General features: G+C 34.8%; 1 protein-coding gene across 17 annotated transcripts; it reads right to left on the bottom strand.

Annotated features, from left to right (window-relative positions):
• Positions 1-4943: 4943 nt before the first annotated feature.
• LOC123544941 (uncharacterized) lies at positions 4944-22070 on the bottom strand. Of its 17 annotated transcripts, none has more exons than XR_008370443.1 (7): positions 21282-22050; positions 11610-11664; positions 11050-11106; positions 8908-9096; positions 7692-7902; positions 7172-7275; positions 4944-6989 (listed from the first exon to the last, which is right to left on the bottom strand). XR_008370443.1 is itself a non-coding variant. In XM_053540098.1 (3 exons), exons 1-3 carry the CDS (start codon positions 7880-7882, stop codon positions 6901-6903), a joined length of 384 nt encoding a protein of 127 aa, XP_053396073.1. In that variant the 5' UTR covers positions 7883-8901; the 3' UTR covers positions 4944-6900. The 17 variants fall into 17 exon arrangements, 1 of the variants encoding a protein (XP_053396073.1); XR_008370444.1 differs by having other exon boundaries at positions 8908-9068; positions 21282-22049; XR_008370436.1 differs by having other exon boundaries at positions 11614-11664; positions 21282-22048.
• Between the last annotated feature and the right edge of the window lie 112 nt (positions 22071-22182).

Genomic DNA, 22182 nt, shown 5'->3' on the forward strand with positions numbered 1-22182 from the left:
CCTGTTTATTTGTATGAACCAATCCCGACTTTTTATTGTATTGTATTTTAGGAAATTCAATTTTGACATTACAGTAACAGTTGCTCCCATTTCAGGATACTTAAGTGTGATTGCATTGGACAAGGGTGTTGACGAAGTAATTCTCGTCACCCTTCAGAAATTTAGGAAGGTTGTTTACCTATATACTTATACAAGGAAAAACATAAATTACCAAATTCGCATTTTGCGAATGAGGATGGGTGTGGGTGTTAGCTTAGACTTTATGAGTTGTACGGTATAACGAGTATTGTTTTGAGGGCAACCACAAATTTAATATGTAACCTGGCACGCTGAAAATACAAGGTTAAACGTTTTTCTATATTTGTTTCCGTCATTAGATTCAACATTGGATTCCAAGGTAGTCTGCAAAATGTTCTGTTGTGTCAGCCAATTTTTAAACAACATCACGAAGTTTAAGTATAAGAATATTTCAAAACTTTACATTAACGTTAAACGATAAATGAACCGAATTTTTCTTCCAGTGACGGTTGACATATTATGAATATAGCAGTCAATAATTGGTTTTAGATAATAAACAAGAGGACCAAATGGTTCTATGTCGCTCACCTATCTTTGATTTGACCAGGTGACCTAGTTTTTGACCCAACATGACCCATATTTGCCCCGAACTAGCTTATATTAAGAGAAACAATCTGATCAAATTTCATGAAGATCTACTTAAAATGCAGTCCCTATTTCATACAGAAGGTAATTCTTTGATTTGAACAGTTTACCTAGTTTTTGTCTCAATATGGCTCATATTTGAACTTGATATAAACTTCATCAAAGCAAACATTTTGATCAAATTTCAAGAGCATCCTGCCTAAAATGTAGACCCTATTGCATACACAATGTTTTCTTTGATTTTACTGAATGACCTATTTATTGACTTCAGATGACCCATATATTCCCTCGAACTTGCTTACATTAAGACCCACAATCTGATCAAATTTCGCAAAGATCGACTGAAAAATGCAGTCACTACTGCATACACAAGGTTATTCTTTGGTTTGACCAGGTGACCTAGTTTTATACCCAACATGACCCATATTTGAACTTGATCTAACTTCCACCAAAGCAAACATTTTGATCAAATTTCATGAACATCTTGCCTAAAGTGTAGCCCTTATTACATTCACAAACTTTTTTTTTTATTTTACTAGGTGACCTAGTCTTTTACCCCAGATGACCCCTATTTGAACTCAACCTTGATTTCATCAAGATTAACTTTCTGTTCAAATTGCATGAAGTGAAACATGCAGCCCCTGTTGCATACACAAGGTAATTCTTTGATTTGGCCAGCAAACGCTGATAAAATTGGATGAACAACCTGCCTAAAATGTAGCCCCTATTGCATTTACAAAGGTTTTCTTTGATTTTACTGGGTGACCTTGTTTTTTACCCCAGATGAGCCCTATTTAAATTCGACCTAGCTTTCATCAAAGCAAACATTCTGATCAAATTTCATGAGTATCCAGTGTAAAATGCAGCCACTATTGCAAACACAAGGATTTTCTTTGATTTGACCGGATGACCTGGTTTTTGTCCCCAGATAGTCCATATTCAAACTTGACCTAGATTTTATCCAGACAAACATTCTGATCAAATTTCATGAAGATTCAGTGTAAACTGTATCCTTACAATAACAGAAACTTGTTTTTAGCTAAACGGATAAAGCCGAACTAATATACGGTAAATACGGAAACGAACGGAAAGTGCCTATTATTATTATAGGTCCATTTCCTTAACCCTTTACCTGCTAAATTTCTACAATACACTTGTCCTGTCAATTTTAACAATACCATAAACTGTTAAAAGGGGCGTGTCACTGTATGGGACTTGAATATCAAAACGGGGAGAAAGTGTGTAGGCTGCCGGGTAGCTCGGTAGAGCATCGGAACGTTATTCAGAGTTCTAGAATTTGTGTCCCGTCATTGCTACACATTTTTTTCACCCTGTGACATTTGGTACCCAACATGGGACAGTGACGGCATTACGTTAGTCTTCGCCACCTGTAATTGCTTATATATGAAGTACCCGCTGCAATTCGAGGACGAATTTCAAAATGATGGGGAAATATGTCACGGTATTGGTCTTGAATATCAAAACGGGGAGAGAATGTGTAGGCGGCCAGGTAACTCGTTATTCAGTCGTTAGAGCTTCGGAACGGTATTCCGAGTCTCCGGTTCGAGTCCCTGCCTATCTGCACATTTTTCACACCCTGTGACATATGACGCTCAACGTGGGGCCCCGGCGGCATTACAATGTTTAGTCTCCGACGCCTGTTATTGCTTATATATAAAGTACCCGCTGAAATTCGAAGACGAATTTCAAATTGGTGGAAAAAAATGTCACGGTAACGAACTTTAATATCAAAACGTGTAGAAAGAGTGTAGGCGGCCGGGTAGTTCAGTCGGTAGAGCATCGGAGTGGCATTCCGAGTCCCCGGGTTCGAGTCCCGCCTGGCTGCACATTTTTCTCACCCTGTGACAGGTGCATACCAAAAAGATACTGACTGAATGGTCGCAAAGACAGAATAAATCGTGTCCGGCATGATAAGGGTTAAGATATCATTACCTTCGATCTCCCATTCTTCGGTCGGATATATTGTCTAAGAAGCTACGGTACAACTCTTCTTGGTGATAACGAAACAGGAAAATGTATAATAAAAATACATCACTTGCGATTTCAGCTGAGACGACAATTCCTTAAGGTATGATCCACCTAATGGTGAATGTTTCAAATGTTTAAAACAATGATACAGCAACTGTATCCAGTGAGAGACTTGTATGCAAAATGTAAACTACTTTTGCCATGCCGTGTTTTAGATATTTTGTATAATTCGCAAGTGAAAGGATTTAATGAGACTGAATTATAACTCCAATATTGAAAAATTAAGGTCGAGTCATGTGGGACTGTTTTAAATTTTGTTCACTTCAGTCAAAAATAACTTTTGGACAGATGTAAAACTTAACTAAATTTCGTCCACAATAAGTAATGTAAAGAGTAAAGGCAAAATAGAGAACCTTTGCCGCGCGTAACTTAGTGTTCTAAAGATGTCTAACTCGGCCCCCTTCTGTTTCAGAGGTAAATTCATTTTGAACAGCAAAAACAAAAATACTTATCATTTTTTTTGTACAATAAATCAATAGTAATCTTGAAAAAGTAAAAACCTAGTGAACTAGAAAGAAAGAACAAGAGGGCCATAAAGGCCCTGTATCGCTCACCTGACCTAGGAATTATCAAGATTAACATTCTGACCAAATTTCATTAATATATGGTCATAACTGTGGCCTCTAGAATGTTAACTAGCTTTTTCTTTGATTTGACCTGGTGACCAAGTTTTTGAATCTACATGACCTAGATTCAAACTGGACATTGAGATCATCAAGATTAGATTTCATCATCAAAATTAAATTAGTGAACTAGAAAGAAAGAACAAGAGGGCCATGAAGGCCCTGTATCGCTCACCTGACCTAGGAATTATCAAGATTAACATTCTGACCAAATTTCATTAATATATGGTCATAACTGTGGCCTCTACAATATTACCAAGCTTTTCCTTTGATTTGACCTGGTTATCTAGTTTTTAACCCCAGATGACCCAATATCAAACTCGTCCAAGATTTTATCTAAGGTAACATTCTGACCAAGTTTCATTAAGATTTGGCCAAAATTGTGACCTCTAGAGTGTTAACAAGCTTTTCCTTTGATTTGACCCGGTGGCCTAGTTTTTGACCCCATAAGACCCAGATTCAAACTTGTCCTAAAGATCATCAAGATTAACATTCTGACCAAGTTTCATGAAGATACAGTCATAAATGTGGCCTCTACAGTGTTAACAAGCTTTTCCTTTGATTTGACCTAGTGACCTAGTTTTTGACCCCATTGGACACAGATTTGAACTTGACTATATATCATCAAGATTAACATTCTGACCAAGTTTTATTTAAGATACGGTAATAAATGTGGCCTCAAGAGTGTTAACTAGCTTTTCCTTTGATTTGACCTGGTGACCTAGTTTTTAACCCTACATGACCAAGATTCAAACTGGACCTTGATATCATCAAGATTAACATTCTGACCAAATTCCATGAAGATACAGTCATAAATATGAGCTCTACAGTGTTAACAAGCTTTTCCTTGATTTGACCTGGTGACCTAGTTTTTGACCCCAAATGACCCAATATCAAACTCGTCTAAGATTTTATTAAGGGTAATATTCTGACCAAGTTAAATTAAGATTGGGCTGAAATTGTGACCTCTAGAGTATTAACAAGCTTTTCCTTCGATTTAACCTGGTGACCTAGTTTTTGACCCCGGATGACCCAATATCAAACTCGTCCAATATTTTATTAAGGGTAACATTCTGACCAAGTTTCATGAAGATTGAGCCAAAATTGTGACCTCTAGAGTGTTAACAAACTTTTCCTTTGATTTGACCTGGTGACCTAGTTTTTGACCCCAAATGACCCAATATCAAACTCGTCTAAGATTTTATTAAGGGTAATATTCTGACCAAGTTCAATTAAGACTGGGCTGAAATTGTGACCTCTAGAGTGTTAACAAGCTTTTCCTTCGATTTAACCTGGTGACCTAGTTTTTGATCCCGGATGACCCAATATCAAACTCGTCCAAGATTTTATTGAAGGTAACATTCTGACCAAATTTCATTAAGATTGAGCCAAAATTGTGACCTCTAGAATGTTAACAGTCCAATTGTTGACGACGAGGACGGACAGACGACGGTCACAGGGCGATCACAAAAGCTAAAAATAAGGAAAACATAGTTCTAGTGGGGCTTGAACATATGCCCCCTGAAAATTTTAGTCAAAGTAGTAATTGAATACTCTTCAAAAAAAGGAGAACAGGAGAATTACAAGGCTAACTCATTCGAGGTTTCGACAATTTATTATGTCGTCATCAGGAAGTCAACATATATGATATGAAAAAAACAACGTCATGAATATATGACGTCATAAAAGATGACGTTACCTTACAAACATTTCAAATTACAATGTACAATAGGCTATAATTATAATGTATACACAAATGTATATCTAAAGTACTGAAGTATATTGTGCCAAAAATTAGAAGTGGTTATACTTAATACATAGTAAGATTATAAACATTATTTAAAATGATAATGTTAATAATCATAGTAACAATAAGTACAGGATCACAAAAAGGAGGCACACTATTACACGTGTAATTAAAAATCTGGAAAGTAGATCCCATATCTTAACACAGAAACTTGATAAAAGTATAGTTGAAGATCATTGAATCATGTCCTTAAAACTACGTATGCTTCACACCATCACAGCACATTTGCTATATTTACATTTTATTCTTTATAACTTTAAAATTCAAAATAATTCATGATACGGCAATTGTAATATTCCCATTGACACTTTTGCAATGATAACAACATGATTGATTTATGTAAAAGTATAGTTAGCAACACTGTAGAAAATATCAAAAATATATACATATAGTGAAACGTAAAACATATAAAAATAGTAAAGTTTGTTACTCTAATACATTCATACGTCACAATAGATCGATAAACTGTCATAGTTAAAAATGTATGCCCCACTTAATCAGTTGCAGCTGGTCGAAGGTCAGCAGCGTTAGTTGAACAGTACGGTTGTTTATTTGACCTGCTTACACAAAGTATGTTATAAACATTAAACAAAACATGACCTTATTTCATGAGTAAACCTTAACATTTGTGAACGGGACAATTTATCACACACAAAAAATGTAGTACTGGTCAATTAATTAAACATCAGTAAAAGGCGAGTAAGCCAGGAACTTGTTGATTTGTTTCCCCCTTCTGTCTAGCATACTAAAAACAGCGTTTCGAAATAGATCTATTTTATATAGGAAAGCCCCCGACTAGTTAAAAATAGATCTATGATTTTTGTACATTGCTTGGATTGGATTTTTGAGCTGAAATTCATCAGATTAAAAAGCTAGCCAAATATATGATATACGATAACTTCGTAATATTTATACTACAGACAATCTTTAACTTAACTGATTATCTTTTAATTATTATTAAAGTTGCAATGCAAGTAATACAACAATTTCAATATGTTACTCTGTCCGCAACCGAGGAAAAGGAAACCGTTTTTTTTTTTAAATGTTTATATTATTTTCTATATATTTTATTTTAATAAGTATAACAGAAGGTAATTTACCGTTAGTTTATGAATGCAATAGCATGTAAATGAAACTAATAGCTAAAATATTTGTTGGCAACACAGTTCATGATTCTGTGAAATTTACTAATGCGGCGGAAAATGACCGCTGGTTAGGAAAACGCAAGGGATCATGCCAAAACTTGATAGAGACGACTATCAGAAAGTAAAAATCTTCTCACTTAAGATGTGATGGCCAAAACTAGATTATAATGGAGGTGTAACAACATTTGCTAGAACTGCTTTAAAACAAGGACAAAATTCAAGGAACAGGTACGTCCCAAAAACGTGTGGTATGACACCAAGTGTCCTATGTCTTGTTATATTTGTCTGTATCTAATGCCGTAAAATTTTCTACTACTTTAACAGTAATTGTCTGGGATAATTACCTTGTACATGATATATGTCACACATACAAGCTGCAATTCATATATGTCGCCCAAAGGAGGCGCATGATAAAAGTATTGGCACAACATGCACTGGAGATTCGTTTCAATTACAGTCATGACTTCAGATGATCATGTAATCACAAAAACCGTGCCTTGGTTTGGCGGTTTTCTATTTGTCTGTGCCGGAATGCGTTTCTTTGTTACCAAGAATGCCGCGTTTGGCTTTGGTGGTTGTCTATTTGTATGTATCGTTACACCTGTATTTGGTGTCATTTTATGCATGTTTTTACAGGTGGATATCCATAGACCTGCACTGGAGCGCTTAGAACCATTGCACCTCTACCGGACTGACCTGGCACTGCAAAATCAACACTTTGTATAATTAATTAGATAAAAATATTTTAAAAATGAAAGAAGTAATAATCAGGCAAAGTTAACATTTAATAAAAATGTTAAAATTACGTTAGAAAAATTGCATTATTTTAACATGACAGCTAATTAACAATAAATTGATTTTAATTGCAGGTATTTTTTACAAACCATTTGATACACAGTGTCTGCGATTCCATATGACAGCAGCGATGACGATTGCAAAAGTTATTAGAGCAGCGCTCGCTACGACACCATACCACCATTTGAACGTACTGTAATTATCAAATATACAAGACATGTGAGTTGTTATACCAGTCTTTATACTTTCTTAATCTCTTACTGTATTAAATCCTGAGCAATGATCGCCCTGTTCAACAGAGTATGTAAACCTTGACGTTTGAATATCTCTAGCAATTCTATCACCCCTCCCCCCCCCACCCCCGCACCTATCCGCAGAAACATTCTAGTTTTTATTCGTTTAACTATAAATCAAGGAACAAGAACTGAAGTGATTTCTTTTTATTCAGTATGCGCTATTCAATTTGCGTTACGACAGTATTCCGTTTAATCCTCGATATGTCTTAATACAAGTCAGTAATCAACGCAATATTCACATACACGATCTTAATAGTGTTTGTTTGAAATAATGTTCCTAAATTCATTGTAAACATGTATCAAAACAATTCACCTTGTAGATGATGTTCGTCGGAATGAACTCTTGGTTGTATAATCATTGAACCTTCTCGTCGTCTTAAATGTTGGATATCTCGTTCTTGATGGTGTTCTTGCTGTGGTCGACGGCTTCCGGGTTGAACTGTTTGGAAGTAAATCATTTAGCGACACCAAGGTTACTAAACCGGTATGAAATGTGAGCATCATCTGTTTTTGAATTATTTGGGCTAGGAAGATGATCAGACATAAAACTAAATAAGCATTTGTAAATATGAAAGAACTATTTATATGTGAAAAACAAACTGAATCTTTTTTCCTACCGTTACCAAGAACAACTATAAGGAAGATATAAACTAACTAGAGCTGCTTTTGAGAAAAGCGCATGTCTCCCACAACTGCCTAATCATCTAAATAGTAAGTCAGTCTTTACATACTCTTTACTCACTACAAATATATCTTAAAATACTATAATTCCGAGTGCCTGAGGCGATTTGGCTAGTAAATGAGCTTGGCCGATGGGTCATGGTCAAAAACATTTGGTTCAAGTTTGGTAAAGATCGGATGAGAACTGTTCGACTTAGAGTGCGGACAAGAGTAAAAAAGCCTATTTTCGGTAATTCAAGGGCCATAATTCCGAAGTGGCTGGGCCGATTGGGCTATTTTTCGAAGCTGGCCGAGGACTTAGGATCAAACACATGTTGTTTAACTTTGTCGAAGATCGGATGAGAACTGTTTGACTTAGACACGGAAAAAAGTAAAAGGCCGATTTTCGGTAATTCAAGGGCCTGCCTAGGCCGATTTGGCTGGTAGTCAAACTTGGCCAAGGACTTATGATCAGAAACATTTTATTTAAGTTTGGTGAAGATCGAATGAGAAATGTTCGACTTAGAGCGCGGACAAGATTTATGACAGGCATACAGACACACGGACATATAGACACACACACGGACAGGAGTAAATCAGTATGTCTCCCACACAACAGTGGGAGACATAATAATTTTGCGACAGTTTTATGTTTTCATTTTCTAAGTTGTTTTTTTTTTTTTCATTTTGTTTCGCTTACAATTAAATTTGTACTTAGATGTTTAACAGATATTTGAAAATATGCGTGTTTTATAATGGGTTAAAAAATGTCAATGAAAATACAAATTAAATAAAAAAATAAACATGTGAACCTGAACATGTGCTTTAGTACATGTTTAAAAAATAACATGTGGTGAACAAACACTTACTACTCATCATAAACGTAATTCCCTTTACCATCACAGAAACTTCCCGCTGCTCTACAAAACATTGTCCCGCAGCAAGTTTCGCCACTCAGACAATAGAAGAGGGTGCCACAGCATACAGCTCCAGCTGGTATACAACGCTGAAAGCCGCAGCACTCTTGTCCCTTATAACAATATTATAGTAATATAAACCTGAAAATTATCCTAACATATTTTGCAGAAAAAGTCAAATGTTTCGTTTTAGCGTATCTTAATAGTTAATAAATAAGACTTTTGTTTTACGTTTATATCAATCTTTCTTACAAACATAGATGTTGCGATTGTAAATGACTGGCCTTTATTTTGGGTTCTTTGTTGCTTTACTACTGCACAACAGCTCATTTTATCATTTCTAATTCTAAGGAACATCTTTAAATCTAAGCTTGTTCATGCAACTGGATGTAGATCTACGAGTTAAATCGATATATATAGTAGGGTTATTACAACAGTAGCTCGATCTGGAATGCTGTATTCGGCTCGAGTGGATTTTTGGCGCGTGTGATCCGACCTTCCAAAATCCACGAGAACCTAATAAAAAATCTCAGATCTAGCTACTGTTATAATGACCCTTTTATTATATACTATGCCCCAACGATAACTTGATATTTACAAACATGACTATAAATAGATTAAAATGGAACATAGGGAATTCAACATTTTCCTAACATGTTACAATCTAAATATTTCTAGATTTTATACCAGTTACGAATTAGCTCAGTGGTAAAGCATGCAGTCCATGTTCAACAGATCCTATGCCGTGTGGGTTCGAAACTCAGCATCGACATTTATTTATTTTTTTAATTTTTATTTCACTTTTGCATAAAAATTAAGATTCCTTCATGAGCTCTGTGACAACACGACAGAGAGGTATCTAAAGGCGACATGGCAGATCAGAATAGTTTATTATATAACAAAGATGATATTGATTAATGCAAATAATGAACATACTATTGTGTTATATGAAGACATATATACAAATACAAGTATCTCCACGGGCAGAATGTCGAGCCCACCAGCACCTTTGACCTCTAAGTGTGACCTTGACCTTGGACCTAGGTACCTGCTTCTTACGCATGACACTCCGTCTTATAATGGTGAACATTCATGCCAAGTTACATCAAAATCCTATGTATGAAGGAGAAATGCTCCGGACAGACTTCAATTTGACCTTTGAGATAGGAACATGGGTTTGCACATGACATGCCTTCTCATTGAGTTAAACATTAATGTGAAATATAAACAAGATTGGTCTATGCATGTCAAAGTTATGATCCGGACAAAATCGGACGGACGCACGCACGCACATATACCGAAAGTGGCGACCGTATCAGCTCACCGCAAGCGTGCTCGACAACAAACCATCAAAGAAAGAAACAAAAATACGGAAGTAAAAATGAAAACGAATACGAAAACGAATAGGAAAAACAACAAAAAATTCTGGAAAAAAACCCTCAGGATTCGAACCCACAAAACGATCTGCTTACACCCAATTATTGTCTGCATTTTACCCAACTGAGCTATGTTGCCATATACTTAGTGGATATTTAAAATGAAAGAAATACTAATATTTGCTTGTCAAGTAATGTGCAAGCATTATGAATGGTTATTTCATCAGTTATCATGACTTTGACTCGTCCTCGCGTTTCGGCGGGAATCACGTTATCATTGGGGATTAGTACCTCTACCTTGTTTTGTTATTGAACGAATTCTTCAATGTTTTCCGATATTAAAATGAAAATCAGTGAAGTTTTTATGTGCGCTGTTTATATAAAACTGTATCAAGTCATGCATTTTAATGAAAGTAGTCCGGCAGCATACAATACGACAAGGTACAATACGGAATATAACAGATACAATCCGGAATTTTTTCTGCTGTTCATATTTACTTGTGAAATACAATCCGATTTTAAAGAATTTATTTAGGTTCATAATAAATGGGTATTGAAGAACATTTCTTTGTTTCAGTTGAAGGTCAAAATATATTTCACCATGTGAGAAGCAGTTAGTTTTTAGAGTGGCGTTCAGAGAAAAAATATTATATGTTTAACACTTTATATATTAAAAAAAACATGTAAGTTACTGAGTAATATACAAGTAAGGTCTTACAGTTTACTAAGTCCGATTTATTGATACATGTTCCATTGTTTGCACATACTTGCGTAGCTTAAAAAATAAAACAATATACATGTAATTAGTTAAATGCGTGCTTCCTGAATAAAAACATTTTGCTAATTTCATATAAAGATAGTCGTGCATATAAATTGAAAAAAAAAAACAACATATCTTTGTAAAAAAAAATGAGCAATAAAATACTGAAACATTTTGGTCTGCATCAAGAAAAGAACACAATCGATTGGAATCGGTATCCAATACTGGTTCACCGCTATTCGAATATTGGCCATAATATTTGATGTTCGTTGATCTTCGCCCATTTAAACAACTGAAATTTGTTAGTCGGTAAAATGTATTCTGCTCAAAATGAATATAAAATATAAGAAATGACTGAGTGAGTAAGAAAATAGGAAGTTTTACACTGATGCACTGTTAATAGTTTAACTTAGCATGCTATATACATCGTGATACCATTCCTATAGCAAGAATTGCTCAATCTTAAGTGATTTCAAAGAAATGTGTTACAAAAAAGCAGACTCAGTCAATAGACTTACTTACATGTACATCGGTCTCCACATTCGTCAACACCACGGACGCTTAGCATCAATGCTGCAATGAATGGATAAAAAAAATATTTTAGTTTTTAACACGGCAAAGTTATAACTTATGTGCCGATATTTAAGTTGTATAAAATTAAGGATTGTTGTTAACCAATACTAGAATTCATTAGGTAAAGCATAAAAGGCGTTTATTCAGGCATTTATTCACCCGATACATGTCACGTATCTCTTCACCTATATCACCCTTGTTATCCGGATAATACAAAATGCTGTGATAATTCCAAAATGATACAAAATGACAGATGAACGCTTTTGAAAATTTCAGGATTTTCGGTAAGTTGCTGTAGCTTGATAAGAGATTTTAACCACCAGATATTGCAAAAAGAAAGAATGGTGATTTGTTTCCATGGAACTCAAATTAGTTTACTTTATTTTTGTGAATACAATACACAGTGTGTTAAATAGTTTTCAAAATCCATGTAAGTTTAGTTTGAAAATTCATAAAAAAAATATTTAGAATTGTTTTTTATGCTTGTAATTCACTGTATATACAGCTCTACCATTTCACTATCTGACATAGTTTAGAGTAAGTTGTTTACGTTTGCCGTTTTTATGTCAAAACCATTTATATTGATCCTTGTGTGAAAAATGGATAATAGCCGAAAATGACCATGGATAATGCCCTACATGTGTTGTCTTTGAAAGTGGATGATAGCCGTCATTGACTTCTTTCATTTACACACCATTACACGTTGACCAGTTTTGTGTGTGTGGATGAGTTTGTAACAACATGATGATATGAAGTTGTTAACGATTTTTAGCTCGACTATTCAAAGAATAGTTGAGCTATTGGACTCACCCATGCGTCGGCGTCCCGATTTGGTTAAGGTTTTGTATGTAAGCTGGTATCTCAGTAACCACTTCTGGGAATGGATTGAAACTTCACACACTTATTCACTGTGATAAACTGACCTACACTGCACAGGTTCCATAACTCTATTTTGCTTTTTTAAAGAATTATGTCTCTTTTTCGACTTAGAAATTCTTGGTTACGGTTTTGCATGTAAGCTGGTATCTCAGTTCTCACTAATGGGAATGGATTGAAACTTCACACACTTGTTTACTGTCATGATTTGACATGCACTGTGCAGGTCCCATAACTCTATTTTGCATTTTTTTCAAAATTATGCCACTTTTCAACTAAGCATTTTTAGGTTTTTCAAAGTTTTTGTATGTAAGCTAGTTTTTCATTATCCACTAATGGGAAAGAATTGAAACTTCACACACTAAGTCATGAGTGTCAGTCATAAGCTGATAAGCACTGTGAAGGTTCCATAACCCTCTTTACCATTTTAACAAAATTATGCCCCTTTTTCGACTTTTGTATTCATTCAGTTGACAAGGCTGTTGAATAGTCGAGCGTTGCTGTCCTCCGACAGCTCTTGTTATACTGGTAACAGGCACAGCAACCTAATAAATACAGCATATGAAACCCATCGCAGGTTAAGAGTTTTTGCCTTATACGTTATCGGAAAGAAATTTTAACACTCTCTTTCCATGAATGTAATTCTTACAATTATAGAGATAGTCCGAATGATGACTTTTGATAAAGACCCGATAAAGAATGCCGAAAAGATATGGCTATACATTGGCGCTTGTTTCAGTGCTGGTGGGGGTACCCGTCAGTCAACCTATACAGATCTTTAGCTCCTTTAGAAATGGCTTTTGGAGTTTGACTGGAGGTTATCTTCGTCCTACCAAGATCTACGAGACGTATATTACTGTCTTCAGAAATGCCCATGATTTTCAACACAACAAAATATACCACAGATTTTGAACAGCAGTCAAAATATCATGGTTATTATAGCCCAAGGAACAAAGCAAAAAAAAAAAAAGATCTTAATTACAATTCATAACACCAACTTAATGTATTGAACTTACAGAAGAAGAGGGAAGGGGATATTGAACAAATATTAAGTTAATGAACGTAGATCTTATCCTATACACTGGGACCAACTCTTTATATTTCAGTATAGAAATGCATTTGAGTCTTGTATTGCAGATGAATTTTTGGTAGGAGACAACTTTGTATGGAAAAGTTAACAAATGTACTAAATTATAAAGTACAATATCAAACTATTATCAGTTAGGGGATTAAGGGAATGTACCTCTATGAATTCACAGCAGTATTCAACATATTTCAGCAAAACTGACCTGTTAAAGTGCCATTATTTTCACACTCTTAAAATGCTAACAGACCCCTAGCATATTTCTAAATATGGGTGTACCCCCTCCCCCTGTGGAATCTCAGCACATTTAGAATCAGGTGTTAAATTTACCTGTTCTGGCTTGTTTAATTTTTTACCAAAATCTAGCAGAATAGATACAGGCGTATAAGCTTTAGAACCTTCTGACAGCGGACTTGAGTTTTAAAACAGAATTTTACAAAGGTATAGACATTTACCCTTTTGATAAAATATTTCAGGAACATCTGGTACTGACCATGTGTATAAAACATTACCTTAGGCATGCTACAGAGTAAACTTCTTCAATATACAACAATCAGTACCCTTAGAACAGCATATGCAAAATTTCAAACTACAATATTGGCTATTATCCTCATAGCATTTCGGGCTTTATCTTCGAAATTTCTATGAACACTTGGGTCAGTATCCATCAACTACTACATAAGCTTATATATTTGTCAATGTGGGTTATTTGATCTAAAACAAAAACTTTTGAACATGTTCATATCATTGTTTATATAATAACGGAATAATACAAAATAATATTCATTACCTAAAGTCCATTAAATGAGGCTGACAACGCTTTGAATCGCCAAACTCATTCTTAAAAGCAAAATGTACACATTGTTTGGGGCTCTCCATACTGAACAGTATGTCCCATATTCAAATTGATTAGTGCAAATGGTACAGCTTCTAAACCATGTTAAATCAGTTATAATACTTTAAACGATCAGAATGAGTAATAAAAAATATTGACAAAAACAATGTCCATACCAAGTTTGACATTTCCTCCAGTTTGTAGCATTTTGGAATTATCACGTCATTTCGTATTATCCGGATAACAAGGGTGTATACACATGTTGATCTTTAAATATATCGAAACTTGTTCCGTGTCGTTAAACATTAAGGTAGTTCTGCACGTTCGGATTAGAATAAAACCTACCGCGCCGATTTTTTTTTAAATAAAGACATACATGTACTAACATAATTCGGCATATAAAAATGATAGGGTCCTGTGGTTGATGATTTGCTAAACTGAAAACAAGACGGCCATGAAGGCCCTGTATCGCTCACCTGACCTATTGACCTAAAGATCATAAAGATTAACATTCTGACAAAGTTTCATGAATATACAGTCATAAATTTGACCTCTAGATTGTTAACAAGCTTTACCTTTGATTTGATCTGGTAACCTAGTTTTTCACCCCACATGACCCACATTCGAACCTGACTAGAAGTCATCAAGACAAACATTCTAATCAATTCCCATGAGTTTCAAACTTAAAAAATTAGGTCTCTAAAGTGTTAACAAGCTTTACCTTTGATTTGACCTGGCGACTTAGTTTTTGACTCCACTTGACCCAGATTGTAACTTTACCTAAAAGTGTTCAAGACTTACATTCTGACCAAGTTTTATTTAGATATGATCATAAATGTGGCCTCTAGTGTTAACTAGCTTTTCCTTTGATTTGGCCTGATGACTTAGTTTTTGACCCCACATGACCAAGATTCAAATTTGACCTAAAAAGAATCAAAGTTAACATTCTGACCAAGTTTCATGAAGATACACTCATAAATGTGGCCTCTAGAGTGTTAACAAGTTTTTCCTTTGATCTGACCTGGTGACCTAGTTTTTGACCCCCACCTGACCGAGATTTGAACTTGACCTAAAGATCATCAGAATTAAAAGTCTAACTAAATTTGACCTGTAGAGTGTTAACTAGCTTTACATTTGATTTGACCTGATGACTTAGTTTTTGATCCACCTGACCCAGATTCAAACTTGACGTAAAGATCATCAAGGGTAACATTTTAACTAAGTTTCATAAAGATAAAGTCATAAATGTGGCCTCTAAAGTGTTAACAAGCTTTTCCTTTGATTTGACCTGGTGATCTACATTGAGCACTTCGACGTAACGTCAAAAGTTGAAACCCATTAATGTAACATAAAAACGACGTCAAAATCATGAAAAATCAGTAGTTTGCATATGATAAAAACGGGACGTCTTAATGCTGTTATTTCATTTCAGGCATATTTTTATTTTTATTTCATGTTATATATTATATATATATAGAAACAATGCCTACTTATATTAAAACGTGCATTAACATGTAATAACATCATTTTAACAGTACAGATAATCCTTTTTATAACATCTGAATGTGAAAGAACATTTTTTTGTCTCGTAAGTTTGTGTTTCTTTATAAATGTGAGATTTTACCCACAATTTCAAGAATGGTTTCGTGTAAGTAAACCAGTAAAGAAATTAAGTGTTTGCAATCAATTTCTTTAACAAACTTGCATGCATTTGTGCGAGTTTTTCATCTTGAATGATAGAGAGCCTGTTTTCGGATAGTAAACACCGCGGAAATAATCTGAAAAATACATATCAGTTTTTACGGTTCTCTTTGAAAATCCACTTTCTTAAACAAATGACAGATCGTTCTATCATTGTAGGTATATTCATTGTATTTTGCCGTTACTGAATAAAAAAAGAAGACCGAATAAAACGCATCTTGACGTTATTTTCTTTTGACGTAAGTTTTTTTTTGAGTTTGACAATTTTAAGAACTCATTCATAATTTTACCGACATACACTAATGATTATTATCACTCAATACACTATTTGAATGTTTTCGTTCAGCTCAAACAAAGGAAATATACTTTAGGCATTCTCTTTCTTGTATTTTAAGAAAACATGTTCTTCATAAATGTCTTTAACAGTTATTCTTTAAAAATAGCTTTATTAACTTACCGTAGTCTCAAATCGTCAAAACTGTGTTAAATTTATGTCTGCCGTATTTACTAGAGGTCCTTTTTATTCTATTTTAGTAATAATGATCTTGACCAAACTGACATTTGCGCTCCCAACTTTGGTATATTAAAGCCATAAGTTTCATTTGCTTTACTGTATTTTGTCTTAAGTTATTAAATGCACTGTCTCCTGTTGGTTTTGTTTTGTTTACCATATTAAGGTTGACATTGGCGCCAGTTGCCATATATATGCAATCAAAACATTGTATCTTTAGGCCAAGACTCAGATCAGTTTTTCACTTTTTATAACAGTTAAGTTAAACCTACTGACCGCATATGCAGTCCCAAAATTAGTAGCGGTTTGAATGTCCGTAATATAATAATAATTCAAGATCAAGCACCGGTACCTAAGATTTTTAATACTTATTTCCGTTTTAAACTCGATTCTCAGTCAGCCAAAAGTTTAAATAAATTCCGTCCGTAGGAAAATGTTTGCCTATATACATATAGGAAACTGTCAGATGTCCTTTAAGTTATTTAACAGCCAACAGTCGTTTGGTGCCACCTTTCCTCCCGGCGACAAATGTAAAACTCCTTATCATGTTTTAAATTTCTTAACAAACCAGAAATAAACTACATAGAAATACACTATACGCTTTTACTTGTTAAGATAAGCGTTGTTAACAACATCTCCGTTTTGTAATATAGCTCCTTACTTTTTTTCTTCTGCACGGAATAAAAATCTTTGCTTAAATAGTATTTTGCAACGTTATGCTTAAATTATTATTCTAACATGGCTCGATTTGATTTCCAGTTAAACAAAGAAGAAAATCAAGCTCTGTATATTCTGCGATAAACAACGGTTGACGCGCGGACCGGTTAGAGAGCATTATGACGTCAATTATGACGTCAAAATGCCGCATGACGTCCGATGCATTACTCCTCGCGTAAATGAAGTCCAGCATAATATTTATTAAAATATAGCAATGAGCATGTCAGAATGAAAACAATCAAGGCCTTCTTGTGATTTATCGTCTTATTTACCACGGTTCATCGTTCAGATGTTTCAGTATTTAACCACTCGGGCTAACGCCCTCGTGGTTCTATTCCTACGCATCTGAACTCTGAGCCGTGGTAAATCAGACGATAAACAACGCTAAGGCCTTGATTATTTGTTAAGCAAACGCTTAAATTATTAGCAAACTGTTCAAAATAGCCTTGTTTATTTGTGTAAACCAGTCACGGGCGAAGCTACCGAATTTTTAAGTTTTGTATTTAAGGAAATTCAATACTGACATTACAAATGTTGTTGTACCCATTTCAGGATACTTAACTATGATTGTTGGACACGGGTAGTGATCTTTAGAAAGTTGTTTATCTATATAACTAATATAAGGAAAATATAAACAACACATTTGCGTCTTGTGTACCTTTCAATATTCACATTTAGCGAATGAAGATGAGGTGTGGGGTGTAATACCCCAGTCACACATACGGTGCGGATAGCTACGTCTAGCCACGGATAGAAACGTAGTAATCCGTATCGATTCGTACCTGAGCCGTACCTTAAAGTAGTAATCCGTATCAATCCGTACGGCTCAGGTACGGATAGATACGGTTTACTACGTTTCTATCCGTAGCTGGACGTAGCTATCCGCGCCGTATATGTGACTGGGGTATTACCTAAGACCTTATTAGCTGTACAGTACAACCAGTGAACTACCACAAATACAAATATGTGCAACAAACGTTTAATATGCACCTTGCACACTAGAAGTGTTTCAAGGTTAAACAAATATTTAAAAAAAAATTGTTTTCGTCATCAGTTTCAACATTGAACTTATGGGTAGTTGTGTCAGCCAACTTTTAAACATAACCGATATTCTTAAATCATCACAAAGTTAAACAATGTATGAACCGGTTTTTTCTTTCGGATGTGTACAGTATAAAAATCAGCAACGGTTGACAAAATATTAATACAGAGGCTTGTCAACAATTCGTTTTAAATAATAAAAAAAGAAAAAAAGTATTCCAAATAAAAACCCCAACTAGTTAAGGGGCACCGATGGGGAAAATTCAAAAGCTTTACAGCAAATATTTTAATTTCATGCCTGTCAATAAATGTCTACGTGAATGTAATAGCAAATCAAATCCATAAGAAAATGCTTTGTAAGTATGCAACCAAACAATATCAGTAGTACTAATTAGCAGTCAACGAGCCCTGTCGGAATATGTTTTTGTAGCACAAGCTGGCTTGTATATTCTCAGTCTTGCATTTAACAGTGCAACCAACTAAACAAAAGGACCGGCATATTCTCCAAATTGCCCGCCGTCTATAATATCAGGTTTTACGAATAAAACTCACTTGATAAACCTTAAGTAACATGATGAAAATCCATACAGACAGGCGGACGAACGGGCTGGCAAAGCTTCAACAATAATTTGGTATTTTGTTTTAGTAAGTGTATCGTGTGTATGACATACAGTAATCGAACGATAATTTGATATTTGTAAACAAACGCTGTCGACCGTATTATTTACCAGTTTAGGTAAATCACGCATAGACGATATGGATTAGTATCTCAAACTGAGACCCGATGAACGAAGTATTGTATTAGCGCAACGCGTTAGGCTGCTAGGTATGACACCCGAGGTCCGGAGTTCGATACTGGGTTGAAGTAAACTTTTCTTTTACTTTTTTTCAGCATAGATACAATATCGGTTTTTTTCCACTGGCTTTGAAAATGATACGGTAATACAGCATACACGGGTTTTTCGTGAACATCCATTTATACCGATGGAGTACAATACCCCCACATTATACACTAACTTACCGTTCCATAGCTCGAAATGGCAAACATTAAAAAAGCTTCTGAGCGATTTCATTATTCTGAGATTCTAGGAAGATCATTCTGCAATAGATACAGCGGACGAGCCGGAAAATAAAATAAATCGTAAATTGTATCGATTAAAATTTCATTGATATAAAAAATAAAAAGAAAATAGAAAAAAAGTAATACACGTAATAAGAAAAAAAATATAAAAAGAGAAGACAAACTGAAAATCAAACAAAAATAAAGCAAGTCTACATTTCCTTAGAAAGTAAACCTCTTGCGAGCTTCGAACTCGTGCTATTCTTCGCACTGCACTTGAAAACCGAGAGCTTAGCCACCTGAGCTATTTCGCTATTTCTGATTTATCATGATAACTGACCAACCTAAATTATCTGTGCTAGACTCGCCTGACATTTTCGCGCCGACTGTTTATTATGCTTGTGAAAATAATGGGTACTCCCGGAAATTTGGGCATTATAGGTAGCTGCATGTTCAAATTCAAGCAGAATGTTTGATAAAAGTTCACCTGTATTTCAAATAATAACAAGAGTATAATTGTAATACCTTGATAATCATCTTCAATTTACTACACTTAACGAATGAAAATAGTTTATGTTTTATTCTGAATTATATTGTGGTAAATGAATATGAATTTGTAAACACCACGTCACATTTGTCCAAAAACTGGAGCAATTATTTCGTTTTTTTATGCAGTTAATTTCGCTATACAAATACGTTTTCAGTGTTCAATGATATTTGGCACTGACATTCCATATGGGTTACACACATAAACAGGGGATCCCCTTCTAATAAAATATTGCGAAATATTATAAACACATTGGCTAGGTACATACCCATAAAATCAGTACTTAAAATTTCAAAACTGGATCTTTAATCACACACGCAAAATAAAAAAAAATGCATGTAAAGTGTAAATTCCAAAAATATGTAGTTTTGTTGTTTTTGTTTGGTGTAACGCCGCACCGACACAATTAAGCCAGTTGGATAACTTCCTCACATAAAAGAAGTCAACGCCCCTAGTCAGACTTGAATCCACATTAGTGTGGGGCAAGTTATTTGAAGTCAGTGATCATACACACTCGACCACGGAGGTATCTATTCTTATTAAAAGGCACGTCGGCAATGATGCGATTACTGTTTTATTGTAATTTAAAGAATGCACTTGGATAAATATATACTCGGCGTCACTGAAAAGTTACCACCCTAATGGCCCTTATATTTTAAAAATCGCATTGGACTGTGTTAAAAGCATAACACGACTACATTTTTGACGCAACTGAGACGTTACTGGTGTAAAGATTTGTCAAATTCGATTAACTCCATTTGAGGCACGAGCTGCACGTGCAAAAAGACTTTTTCCAGCAGTGTCGAAATGTACGAAAATTTTATCTCGAATCATTCGTCGCACTTGAAAGTTAGTCGACAGACTAAAAGGAATACGTTAAAAAAACAACAGAATATCCTTGCTAAGAATGCCACGTTTTAGGCACGATCCGCGCCATCAGGACATTGGCAAGGTTGACGTCGAACTTTCATGTCGTAAAATTGCACGTCTTATGTACTGTTCTCACCTTACAGTCATGAAATGGTAGGAGACATGATCAGACAGGGTCTATGAGTAATAGACCGCGCACAGGTCATGAAAAAGTGACGTCAATATTGTATAAATGAGTAAAGAGGTATATATTAAGTGGTAACTTTTCAATGACGCCCAGTATATTTTGTATTTCAATAAAATCTTGTTTTCTTTAAAGCTTCAGTATGAAATACTGGATCGCAAATGATATAAGAAAGTTAAAAAATTTCATACCTGTGTGTGTACGAGTTGTTCAGAAATCCATAACAACGCATTGTTCACGGAACTGGTTTCTAAAGGTAACGATTTAAAGCGTTGAGAAAAAACAGAGTTATATGCTACCAAAGTAACTTAACGTTATCAGGCGCGGGGGAATACTGAATTTTGATAGTTTTATATAAAGTCATTACTTTTTAAGCGATAAAACAAATAATATGTTTGTGTTTACAATTCGGCTGTAAACAAAATTGCAATGTACAGTCCGTGTATGATAACTTCGGAGTGACGTCACGTTTGTTTTTGTTTTCTGGACTTATAGAACTAACAAAATAGGTAAAGCAGCTTGCATAAACAATAATATTAGGTATATTTTATTGCAACACCTCTGTCAGTCCCGGTAGCTCAGTGGTTAAGCATTAGTCTTTGAAATATCGAATATTGCGGGCCGTAGGTTCGAATCGAGAAGAATGTTGTTGTTGGTTGTTTTTTTCTTTGTTTGTTTTTTTTTTTGTGTTTTTTTGTTTCTCTTTTAGGGTAACCACCATAATCATTCATTCATTTCTCCTGGAAGTTTCTGTTTAAAGGGGACCAAGCTTCAGCTCTGTGTAAACACATCATATTATGAATGCATAGTCACGAAAACACTCGGAAATTTCGTGCAAGTTAAATTCCTCTCTGGTATATTGCCAGTATTAGTGTAGTCAAGATGTCTGAGGCGACCACGTATTTTTTTGCAAAGGGAACACTGTTCAGTATAAGAATGATGCTTAATGCATACTACAAAATATTCTGAAGGTTATTTCAAGCATCATCATTTTTTCATATTATAGTTCGTTATTGTATACCGTAGTGCTGTATTACTGCATTTTGAATATTTTTAATTGTCTTTGAAAAAAAATGTAATTAAAATATAGAT

Source organism: Mercenaria mercenaria, chromosome 1 (assembly GCF_021730395.1).
Source record: "Mercenaria mercenaria strain notata chromosome 1, MADL_Memer_1, whole genome shotgun sequence".
NCBI lineage: Eukaryota > Metazoa > Mollusca > Bivalvia > Venerida > Veneridae > Mercenaria > Mercenaria mercenaria.

Coding starts and splice junctions, on each gene's coding strand:
- LOC123544941 (XM_053540098.1), bottom strand. CDS start 7,882: ATGATGCTCACATTTCATACCGGTTTAGTAACCTTGGTGTCGCTAAAT. Junction 7,276..7,691: donor CGACGAACATCATCTACAAG/GTGAATTGTTTT, acceptor TGATAATTACAG/TACGTTCAAATGGTGGTATG. Junction 6,990..7,171: donor CAGACACTGTGTATCAAATG/GTTTGTAAAAAA, acceptor TTGATTTTGCAG/TGCCAGGTCAGTCCGGTAGA.